General features: G+C 38.4%; 1 protein-coding gene across 4 annotated transcripts in view; it reads right to left on the bottom strand.

The window, feature by feature from the left end:
- The window catches only part of PEX1 (peroxisomal biogenesis factor 1), a 73,102-nt gene that overhangs the window by 55,406 nt on the left and 5,473 nt on the right, over positions 1–12,223 (bottom strand). For all 4 annotated transcript variants that reach the window (XR_003795219.1, XM_029233385.1, XM_029233384.1 and 1 more), the window contains exons 2-6: positions 11,977–12,120; positions 9,549–9,632; positions 4,518–4,632; positions 3,653–4,419; positions 1,634–1,753 (exon numbers count right to left, since the gene is read on the bottom strand). Coding sequence is in view for 3 of the 4 variants with exons in the window: in XM_029233385.1 (XP_029089218.1) it covers positions 1,634–1,753; positions 3,653–4,419; positions 4,518–4,632; positions 9,549–9,632; positions 11,977–12,120 (1,230 nt within the window). In the remaining variant the exon portion in view is untranslated. The remainder of the gene's footprint in view (positions 1–1,633; positions 1,754–3,652; positions 4,420–4,517; positions 4,633–9,548; positions 9,633–11,976; positions 12,121–12,223) is intronic.

The following is a 12,223-nucleotide window of genomic DNA, read 5'->3' as shown; positions in this document are numbered from 1 at the left end:
TTACAAAACAGAAACAGACTCACACACTTCGAAAACAAACTTATGGTTACCAAGGGGAAAGGTGGGGGGGAGGGATAAATTAGGAGTTTGGCATTAACATATACACACTACTATATATAAAATAGATAATCCACAAGGACCTATTGTATAGCATAGGGAACTCACTCAATATTCTGTTATAACCTATATGGGAAAAGAATCTGAAAAAGAATGGATATATGTATATGTATAACTGAATCGCTTTGCTATACATCTGAAACTAATGAAACATTGTAAATCAACTGTAATATAAAATAAAAATTAAAAAAAACCCTAAGATCAATAACCAAAAAGTTCAAAGAAAACTACAAATCACTGTATACTGTTCAGCCAATGTGTTAAATGCTCAGTTGCATACTATTATGGAAATGGCATTTATTCTATTTGTTTTCTTCTTCTCTAGTCACAAAATATAAGCTATCTTACCTGGGGTTTCATCAAGTAGAAAGATCTGTTAAAATGGTTATATAATGACCCTGACATAATGACCATCGATATCCAGAGGATCCAGAAGTATCACTCGAATTATCAGAGAAGGATTAAATTATGTCTGGAATTTTTTAAACATATAATAATTTTCCTGTATTATAATTCTCTGAGAACTGGTAATCTAAACTGGTACAGATGATGATACCCTATTAAAAAGATTTTAAAGTTAAGTTCCATACCTCATTTCCTGACCATATCAGTTTCTACTAAATTAACAGTGTTGAAAAGTAAAACAATCTAGCTCTCTTTTATGCTGCAATGTTAATACTGAAACATATGAGAATTTTTTTAAAGCTTACCCAGATGTAGCAAAAATACCAAACTTTTAAAAGCCAAGTTATCCATATTTGCATTGGCACAACTGATATGTGTATTGCTTATTAAAGACTTCTTGGTTTCTCAAAAAGTTAAACATAGAATTGCCATATGACCCAGCAATTCAACTCCTAGGTATGTACCCAAAAGAACTGAAAGCAGGGACTCAAACAAATACTTGTACATAAACATCCACAGCAGCACTATTCACAACAGTTAAAAAGGCAGAAATAACCCATGTCCATCAACAGATGAATGGATAAACAAAATGTGGTATATACATACAATGGAATATTATTTAGCCATAAATAGGAATGAAGTTCTGATATATGCTATAGTGTGGATGAACCCTGAAAACATGTTAAATGAAATAAGCAAGACACAAAGGGCAAATATTGTATGATTCCACTTACATATAAGATCTAGAATAAGTAAATTCACAGAGACTGAATACAGATGAGAGGTTACCAGGAACTGGGGGAGGGAAGGATGGGGAGTGATGGCTTAACGGGCACAGAGTTTCTGCTTGGGGTGATGGAAAAGTTTTGGAAATAGATAGTGGTGATGATTTCACAGCATTATAAATGTACTTAATGCCACTGAACTGCACACTTAAAAATGGTTACAATAGCATTTTATCTTATATATATTTTACCACAATAAAATAAAAAGAAAAAAGACTTCCTTGCCCTTCTAGCATAAAGGAGTACATTCTTATTACTTAACTAAAGCAACTAGAAATTTTACAACACATGTAAAACTGTGATGTAACATATAAATCTGAACTCACTAAGTTTTCTCTAGGTTGTAATTTTAGAAATCTTGGAATTTTAGGGGTAATTTCCACTGGAGTTATTCTGACTACTGCATGCATTTCTATATTTAGCCTCTTTCTCAGGTCATCTGGGATCTGAAATATATAAAAATAAATAAAAAATATAAATATGTTAAAAGCTTGATTAAGAAATACTCCATAGCATAAATACTGATGTTAACTTCTATCAATTCAGGCGAACGATAGACGCTATCATGATTTATAATATAACCAGATGGGCGTTCAGGTACTGTTGTAACACATTTCAATTTTTCCCCTACATTTGTTTCTTTTAACATCCTCTTCAGAAGGTGATCAGTTTTGATCTATCCAGTCAAGCCTGTTTGAGTATCTGATGGCAGCTACTGCCACTCCTCACTGGTCATTCTCCCAACCTTTAAAGCAGAATGGGAAGTGCAGGCTCCTCACTGCCATCTTACCTGCTCTCCAGGACTTGACCGTTATCCCTTTTTCACCCCGTCCTCACCATGTAATATCAAGGAAATAATGGTATTTCCTACCTAATGGCAGAACCATTAATAGAAAGAGATAAGTCATAGTAAGTTCAGTGTTAGACAATTTGATTTTGAAGATGCAGTGGGATCTTCTTAAGTAAGAGATTAGAGCTAACAGAAAATATGAGGCATCGTTGGAGCTTTAGAAAATGATGTAGGCTGAGGGATTAAAATTTTGTAAGTCGCCTACATAAAGGTCATAGGTAAAACTGTGAGAGTAAAAGAAACCTACAAAGGAGACCCCCTTTCCTTCCCATTGTTCCTCCCTGTCCTAACAATTTCCTCCCTTCTCACCCTGAAGTTTCATTTCACAATCATTCAAAATTAGGTTCAAATAAAGGGGGCTGGTGACTCATTTCATATAAAATTCGTGTTAATATTTGAGGCCAGGGACTTCCCTGGCAGTCCAGTGGTTAAAACTTCACCTTCTGGGCTTCCCTGATGGTGCAGTGGTTGAGAGTCCGCCTGCCGATGCAGGGGACACGGGTTTGTGACCCGGTCCGGGGGGATCCCATGTGCCGCGGAGCGGCTGGGCCCGTGAGCCATGGCCGTTGAGCCTGCGCGTCCGGAGCCTGTGCTCCGCAACGGGAGAGGCCACAGCAGTGAGAGGCCCGCATACCGCAAAAAAAAACAAAAAAACAAAAAAACTTCACCTTCCAATGCAGGGGGTGTGGGTTCAATCCCTGGTTGGGGAGCTAGGATCCCACATGCCTTGTGGCCAAAAAACCAAAACATAAAGCAGAAGCAATATTGTAACAAATTCAATAAAGACTTTTAAAAATGGTCTGCATCAAAAAAAAAAAAACCTTAAAAAAAAATATTTGAGGCCAGGATGAGAAGGTGAAACGCTAGCTGCTCTACTTTGCTCTCCATCACACACAAGTTAAAGAGCCAATACCAGCAGGGTAAGGACCTTCTGGGTACATTTGAATCCAGGTCATCTCATGTAGTGGGTCTCTCCCTACACTAGGCATTTCCCTCAATACATAACAAGTCCTTCCTTTGCTTTCAAGAACTGGGAAACACATCTTCTGCAGGCATTAAAGATGTGAGGCTTTGTAGGGCACTCCAATCAAAGCATGAACTCAAGAGTCAGCCTGCCTGGGTTTGAATCCTAGTTCTACTTATTAGCTAATAACCCCAGGCAAATAATTTTGACCTCTCTGGGCCTGCACCAATCTTAGCTTATGCCGGTCCAAGTTTACTTAGCCAGGAAATACACAAACCCTACCCAAACAAGGACTTTACCCTGCAATCAGAAATGTGTCCCCGCAGGAACTTTAGATACTATTTATTATACTGGTTTTCAATTTGTATATAAAATATTATTTTAGTTCATAATTTGGGGAAGTTCAAGCAACATAAAATTACTTCCTCCCCAATTATAAGATTTATACTAACCCATGTGATGTACACCAGAAATTAACACAACACTGTAAAGCAACTATATTTCAATTAAAAAAAAAAGATTTATACTAACCCAAACTTTCCCAAGATGAAGAGCTTCTAAGTTTTTGGTGTATTTAATGGCATTCTCCAATTCCTCAAGTCCATTCCAGACTACCTTTAGCACACAGGCATTGCCACCTTCTTGACTATGGTCTGGGCTACTCTGTTTTTGATCTAGTGGTTCTGACATCTGCTTCTCTTTTTCAGGTGACAGGACATTTTGCTTCATTTTACTTTGCTGTTGCTTTGGAGAAAGTAGTTTAACTAGCTTTCCATAGGTCACAGTAAAGCTGGGCTCCACATCAAAATATTCCTGGTCCCATGGAAATACATGAATGGTATAATGTTTGTGAAACAGAGAACTTGCTGATGCATTACATATGCTGGGAGGCTGAGATTTACATACTCTGAAAATATTATCCAGAGGAACAACTTTTGACTGCATATTTTTGAATGCATTGATTTCAGTTAACCCCCAGGATGTGTCTTGTTTCTTCTCAGACCCAAAAGAAAAAATGCTTCCTATCACAGTCCATAAGCTTGGTATTAATGATGAGTCAATTGTATCCTCTGAATCTGTTTCTTTCGACCCAGTGACTCCTACAGTATTTGATTGAAGTTGCTTGGTTTGAAGTTCTCTTGTCAATCCTTTTTGGTCTTCTCCATAATTATGAAATTTTCCATGTGCATTATCTGCTTTTGAAAATGTATTCTCTTTGGCTTCATGGGTCTTTGGCTGAATAAGGAGTTTGCTATCAGTTTCCAGCCTTCCATAAGGAGCAGCTGGTATTAGTGCAACTGTGTAGAAAATAAAGGTCATTAGTGTGCATTTACCTCTGCTTTGGATTCAGTGTTACTGTGAAGAGTATGATGGAAAATATTACAATGGCACCTACCAATCCGGATAAATATGTAAGCTTGCTGATCAACCCAAACAGGAAAAATGGCGTTTGGAAAAACTATTCGAATTTGATCTAGAAGATTCTGTTCAAGGGAAGCAGCATGCAGCTCCTAGAATCAATAAACAAAAAGATCAATTCACTTTACATTTTGTCTATTCCAGGCCTAGTAAGGAAATCTCAACTCATTCTTATAAATCAAACCAACTCAGAATATATAATGCCAGTCACAGAAGAGAAATCTAAAGACACTGATATGTTGGAGGATCAGATCAAGATGGTGAAGGAGCAGGACAGGGAGCTCACCTTCTCCCACAAATACATCAAAAATACATCTAACGTGTGGAACGGTTCTCACAGAATATCTAGTGAACGCTGGCAGAACACCGCAGATTTCCAAAAGGGCAAGAAAATCTCCATGTAACTGTATAGGACAAAAGAATAAAGAAAAAAAAAGAGAGAAAGGAATCGTGACAGGACCTGCGCTCCCGGGAGGGAACTGTGAAAGGTTTCCACACACTGGAAAGCCCCCTCACTGGTGGGGAGATCAGCTGGGACAGAGGGGGAGCTTCAGAGCCTTGGAGGAGAGCGCAGCAACCAGTTTGCAGAGGGGAAAGCGGAGAGAGACCTGCACAGACGGTCAGTGTGCTGCCTAGCATTCCCCAGCCTGAGATGCTTGTCCGCTGTGGCAGGTGGGGGCTGGGTGCTGAGGCTTGGGCTTTGGAGGTCAGACCTAGGCAGAGGACTGGGGTTGGCTGCATGAAGACAGCCTGAGGGGGGCTAGGGTGTGGTGCACCACAACCGAGAGAGTACAGGAATAAGCCTGGGCCCGCCAGAGAGGTAAGGTGCCATTGTTGGGGGGCATGCAAGGAGAGGGGCAGTAATACCATTGGAGCTTCTTTCTCCACATGTGCACTCTCAGGCAGCAGGGTACAGCCTATGTGCACTCGGGGGGCGGATACAAGCCGCCACTGCCATCTTGGACTGCAGAGGCAGGTGCAGACCGCTGCCGCCACCAAGTGTCCCACGCCTGGGCACCAACCGCTGCCCCTCCCCTCCTGGAAGCGTGCGCGGGCCATGCACCTGCATGGTCCCATCAAGGGGATAATGGCCAGCGCACACTGAGGAAAGAGATGGCAAGCATCCAAACCAAAAACAGCCCTCATGCCAAAAAAATATTAAACCCACACAAGCTATGCAGGGATGCTTCCGCATATAAATAGCCCTCCAAGACTAGAGGAGATAACTGTTTCTCCTAAACTCACAGAGTAAGAGAAATATAAGCAAAATGAAGAAGCAGAGGAAATGCTCCCAGTTGAAAGACCAAGAGAATTCCCTTGAAGGAATAAACAAGGAAACAGACTTCTTCAGTCTAACAGACACCGACTTCAAAAGGGAGTAATGAAAATACTGAAGGAATTAAGAAAGCCTAGAGACAGAAATGCAGAGTACTATAAAAAGGAAACAGAAGCTATAAGGAAGAGCCAAGACAAATTAGAAAATTCATTTGCCGAGACAAAAGCTGAGCTAAAGGCAATGAATAGCAGAATGAATAATGCAGAAGACAGAATAAGTGATCTGGAAGACAGAATAATGGAAATCACTCAATTAAAACAGCAGGCACAGCCTAATGAAAAAAATGAAAGCAGTATTAGAGACTTATAATACAAAGCATCTCAATCTATGCATAACAGAGATTCCAGAAGAAGAAAGAGAAAAGGGGACTGAAAATGTATTTGAAGAAATTATGGCGAAAACTTCTGAAACCTAAAGAAGGAAACAGATATCCCAATACAGGAAGCACAGAAACAAGACGGACCTAAACAGACCTACACCAAGACATAATAAAATGGCAAAAGTTAAAGATGAAGAAAGGATTCTAAAGGCAGCAAGAGAAAAACAAAGAGTTAATTACAAGGAAACCTCCATAAGGCTATTAGCTGATTTCTCTACAAATACACTGTAGGCCAGAAAGGAGTGGCAAAATATATTCAAAGTCTTGAAAGGGAAAAATCTGCCATCTAGAATATCCTACCCAGCAAGATTATCATTTAGAATAGGAAGAAAAATAAAGAATTTTTCAGACAAGCAAAAACTAAAATAATACAGCAGTACTAAACCTATCCTAAAAGAAATATTAAAAGATCTTTTCTAAATAGAAAAGAAGATATAGGAAGGAAGAAATCATGATTGGAAAGTAAACCACTTAAATTAGCCAGTATATAGATCAAAAAGAGAGAAAAAAAAAAACCCCATCTGTGAAAGTGATGATAAATACAAGGAACAGCAAAAGGATAAACACGAAGATGTAAAAAAGGATATCAAAAAAAATACAGATTCTTTTTTTTTGTTTTTTAGAATGTGTTTGAGCCTATATGACTATCAGTCTTAAGCAAGCAGATATAGGAAGGGGTTAACATACTTGAAAAACAGGGCAACCACAAATCAAAAACATACAATAGATTCACAAAAAGAAAAGAACACAAACATAAAGTAAAAGGAAATCATCAAACCACAAAAGGAAAAACAAAAAGGAAGAAGAAGCAAAGAATCAACTGAAAAACAAGGTTTAATATGGCAATAAATAACATATGTATCACTAATTACCTTAAATATCAGTGGACGAAATGCTCCAATCAAAAGGCATAGAGTCGCAGACTGGATTAAAAAACAAGAGCCTACAACATGCTGCCTACAAAAGACCCACCTTAGGGCAAAGGACACACAAAGATTGAAAGTGAGGGGATGGAAAAAGATATTTCGTGCAAAAGGAAATGAAAAGAAAGTGGGGGTCACAATACTCATATCAGAAAAAACAGACTTTAAAACAAAGGCTAGGGCTTCCCTGGTGGCGCAGTGGTTGGGAGTCCACCTGCCAATGCGGGGGATGCGGGTTCGTGCCCCAGTCTGGGAGGATCCCACATGCCACGGAGCGGCTGGGCCCGTGGGCCATGGCCGCTGGGCCTGCGCGTCCGGAGCCTGTGCTCCACAGCGGGAGAGACCACAGCGGTGAGAGGCCCGCGTACCGCAAAAAAAAAAAACAAAACAAAAAAAAAACAAAGGCTATAAAGAAAGATAAAGAAGGAAACTATATAATGACAAAAGGATCAAAACAAGAAGAGGATTTTACACTTGTCAGCATATATATGCACCCAGTATAGGAGCACCAAATACATAAAATAAATTCTAACAGACATAAAGGGAGAAATTGATGGGAATACAATAATAGTAAGAGACTTTTAACACCCCCTCACATCAATGGACAGATCTTCTAGTCAGAAAATCAATAAGGCAACAGATTTTATGCAATCCTTATCAAATTACCCATGACATTTTTCACAGAACTAGAACAAATAATCCAAAAATTTATATGGAACCATGAAAGACCCAGAATTGCCAACGCAATCCTGAGGGGGTAAAAAAAAAAAAAAAAGCAGGAGGCATAACTCTCTCAGACAATACTACAAAGCTACAGTAATCAAACGTGTGGTATTGGTATAAAAACAGACATACGGATCAACAGAACAGAATAGAGAGCCCAGAAATAAATCCACACACCTATGGTCAATTAATCTTTGACATAGGAGGAAAGAATATAAAATGGGAAAAAGACAGTCTCTTTATTAAGTGGTGCTGGGAAAGTTGGACAGCTGCATGTAAATCAATGAACTTAGAACACACCTTCACACCATGCACAAAAATAAACTCAAAATTGCTTAAAGACTTAAACATGACACCATAAAACTCCTAGAAGAGAGCATAGGCAAAACATTCTCTTGACTAAATTGTATCAATGTTTTCTTAGGTCAGTCTCCCAAGACAATAGAAATAAAAACAAAAATAAACAAATGGGACCTAATCAAACTTACATGCTTTTGCACAGCAAAAGAAACCATAAAAAAACCAAAAAGACAACGTACAGAATGGGAGAAAATATTTGCAAATGATGTGACAGACATGGGCTTAATCTCCAAAATATACAAACAGCTCATACAACTCAACAACAAAAAAATAAATAACCCCTCCGAAAAATGGGCAGAAGACCTAAATAGACATTTCTCCAAAGACATACAGATGGCCAGTAGGCACATGAAAAGATGCTCAACATCACTAATTATTAGAGGAATGCAAATCAAAACTACAATGAGGCATACCACCTCTAACTGGTCAGAATGGCCGTCATGAAAAAGTCTACAAGTAACAAATGCTGGAGAGGATGTGGAGAAAAGGGAACCCACTACATTGTTGGTGGGAATGTAAGTTGGTGCACTCACTATGGAAAACGGTATGGAGATTCCTCAGAAAACTAAAAATAGAACCACCATATGATCCAGCCATCCCACTCCTAGGCATATACCTGGACAAAACTATAATTCAAAAAGATACATGCACCCCAATGTTCACAGCAGCACTATTCACTATAGCCAGGACGTGGAAACAACCTAAATGTCCATTGACAGATGAATCAATAAAGAAGATGTGGTACATATACACAATGGAATACTACTCAGCCATAAAAAAGAACAAAATAATGCCACGTGCAGCAACATGGATGCAACGAGAGATTATCATACTAAGTGAAGGAAGTCAGAATGAGAAAGACAAATACCATATGATATCACTTATATGTGGAATCTAAAATATGGCACAAATGAACCTATCTACAAAACAGAAACAGACTCACAGACACAGAGAACATACTTGTGGCTGCCAAGGGGGAAGGGGGACGGAGAGGGATGGACTGGGAGTTTGGGGTTGATAGATGCAAATTATTACACTTTGAATGGATAAACAACAAGGTTGTACTGTATGGCACAGGGGACTATATCCAATCTGCTGGGATCAACCGTAATGGAAAAGAACATAAAAAAAAGAATGTATGTATGTGTATAACTGCATTGCTTTGCTGTATAGCAGAAACTAGCACAAGATTGTAAATCAACTATAATTAAAAAAAAAAAAAAAGACACTGATATTTTGAAGTAGTTTAACCTTAAACTGGGATAGTTCTCATTTTGTTTTCTTTACCAGTATCTCCCAATCATCTGCTGAGAGGGGTTCCACCTCAACTTGGTGACAAGACACCACATGGGAACAAGGCTTGAGAAACACCTGGAAAACATTAAAGTACAAAACGACTATTAAAAGCCTTTTTTTTATATCCCTAGAAAATAAGAAGTTCTCTCTTTAGCTACGTAATTAATTTTGTGTGCATGTGTGTTTGTGTGTAGTCCTTAGGTAGGCCCTGATATACTCAGCATTTCAGAAAAAATTATTTTACAACCAATTATAAAATAAAGGAAAATACATTCTAGCACAATATAAGTTTTAAAAAATAATATAAAGATAGCCATTTAAAGAAAAGAAATATAAGTTAAAAATGCAAGAAAAAACAATAATGTCATGAAGTCATGGCTTGATCTTATATATAAATACTATTATTTCTAGCAGTTCTGCAATTTAGTTTTATAACTAACTTCAAGCCATGCTGCTTCTGGAAAAGTAAAAAACACACTGAAATAGAGATCAGAACCAATTATTTAGAAGCATAATCATGCACAGCTAAAAAGTATAGCAAAACAAATATCCCCTCATTCTAGTCTATAGATACACAGGAAATCCTAGTGTCTCTCAAGAATTTGGAATTAACCTTCTTACTTTCTTTCCTCTTCTATGGGCATTTCTGGGGATTAGAGGAGTAAAATCCAAAGCCACTGAGTATTAAATGCTCCTTCTCTGCCTTTTGTGGATTGGAGCAGACTTTCCCCAAGTGCCTCACCTGTTCCTCAGTTATTTCCCTCAGTACCTCCCATATACCCTATTTGAAAGCGGTGACTCTAAGGAAGCACAAAACAAGAAGCTATCATCCTGGCCAAGCCAGTCCACTTTCTGTTCCTATCAATGATTGTTTGCGAGACAGTGCCTTCGTGGTGTTGTTACAATACAAAGAATGTGCAGAAAATCGGATAGAAGTTCACTTTGAAGCAAATGGGAATTAAAAACAAGCAGGACTGTTCAGGGTGCTGATAAAGACATCAACATCAGGAATAGGAAGTTGATTTTTCCCATAGGGAAGTGCCATATACTCAAAGAGAGCAGAACTATAACTTGCTATGCAATCCTGGGCAAAATAGTCCATCTCCCTAGGTTTGCAGAGCAAGGCACCAAAGTTAGTGATTTCTAAGGTCACTAAGCTGCTAAAGTTTTAAGATTCTAGCAAAAATTTAAGGTAAGCAAAAGACTAGTGCTAGGCCTATGGATTTCTCATCAGTGGCCTATTCTCATTATCAGAAACATGCATGAAAAAAATTAGTCTGTGTTCAAAACAAGTTAAAAAGATGTTGGGCTTCCCTGGTGGCACAGTGGTTGAGAGTCCGCCTGCCGATGCAGGGGACGTGGGTTCGTGCCCCGGTCCGGGAAGATCCCACATGCCGTGGAGCGGCTGGGCCCGTGAGCCATGGCCGCTGAGCCTGCGCGTCCAGAGCCTGTGTTCCGCAGCGGGAGAGTCCACAACAGTGAGAGGCCCGCGTACCGCAAAAAAAAAAAAAAAAAAAATAGATGTGACATTCTTCAGTATTCTTGTGAGAAACTGGTAATAGAAAGCAATTTAGCCCCGTCTATCAAATTTTTAAATGTGCAGTGCCCTAGACTTGGCAATTCAATTTTTAATATTTATTTCACTTCATACATATACAAACATGTTCAATGTATATTGTCTGTAATATGTGGAAAGGATCTCTGATATAGTTTGTGGGGGAAAAATTTGCAGAAAATATGTATGATCTCATTCTTTAAATCCTGAAGGTCTAATGAGATCCCACAGTACACAATCATTCTAAGGCTGGGATTAGAGAAAGGGAAAAACATTTTCTACTTTCAACTGTAAAACATTTGTACTGAGTATGTATTACTCCTGCAGTTTAAAATAGTTAAAACCATAAACTGGTGAATATGATAAAATGAAGAGAAACATAAGTCCTTAAGCTTTAGAGTTTACAATCCAAGCACATGAAATTCACAGGCAAGACGAAACTGGAAAAATAATAACTCTCTTTTGTAGGACAGATTTTTAAAAATCAAGTATGACCCTGGAAGGTTAGAAAATCTGTCAGAAACAAATAAAATGAAGTTCAATAATAGTAAGTAAAACTCATTAATTCATATAGCAAAAAAAATTGCACAAAAACAAAATTAAGGTACCTGGAAAGTGAGTAAAATAGTAGAATACAAAATCAACTAGGGACCATGGGAGACTACTAGATAATGACTTAATGGAGTATATGATAGATAGTGACTTAACAACAGTTATAGTCAACTTGAACATCCTGGATTGGTTATAGTAGCACACAAGTTAGGTGTCATCTTACCGCCTTAAAAAATATATCTGAACTTTTATTTCTATTGCTGTATTATGTGACATCAGAAGAAAGTCATTGTCATCACATTTTGTGCTTACCTGTTCCCCATTTGAAAGTCCAAGTTTCTGACCAAATTGTCTGCTAATTTCAGCCACATTTTCACCTTGATCACTAAAATGTCTGCCTTCCACCCAGCTCAAGAATGCAGGCTCGTGACCCCAGGATACTTCTATAGCTTGATTCTATTTATTCAAAACATAAGAAATGGGGGAGAAAAGTTTTGAAAGTTTTTACATGCTTCTCTGGATTCACATAAAAGATAAACTATTATTGCAATCCACACAT

The sequence above is a fragment of the Monodon monoceros genome, unplaced genomic scaffold, assembly GCF_005190385.1.
Source record: "Monodon monoceros isolate NGI ecotype Baffin Bay Population unplaced genomic scaffold, NGI_Narwhal_1 Super_Scaffold_2, whole genome shotgun sequence".
In the NCBI taxonomy this organism is placed as follows: domain Eukaryota; kingdom Metazoa; phylum Chordata; class Mammalia; order Artiodactyla; family Monodontidae; genus Monodon; species Monodon monoceros.
The sequence above is the reverse complement of the archived record's forward strand: the minus strand, read 5'-3'. Positions and strand labels throughout refer to the sequence as shown.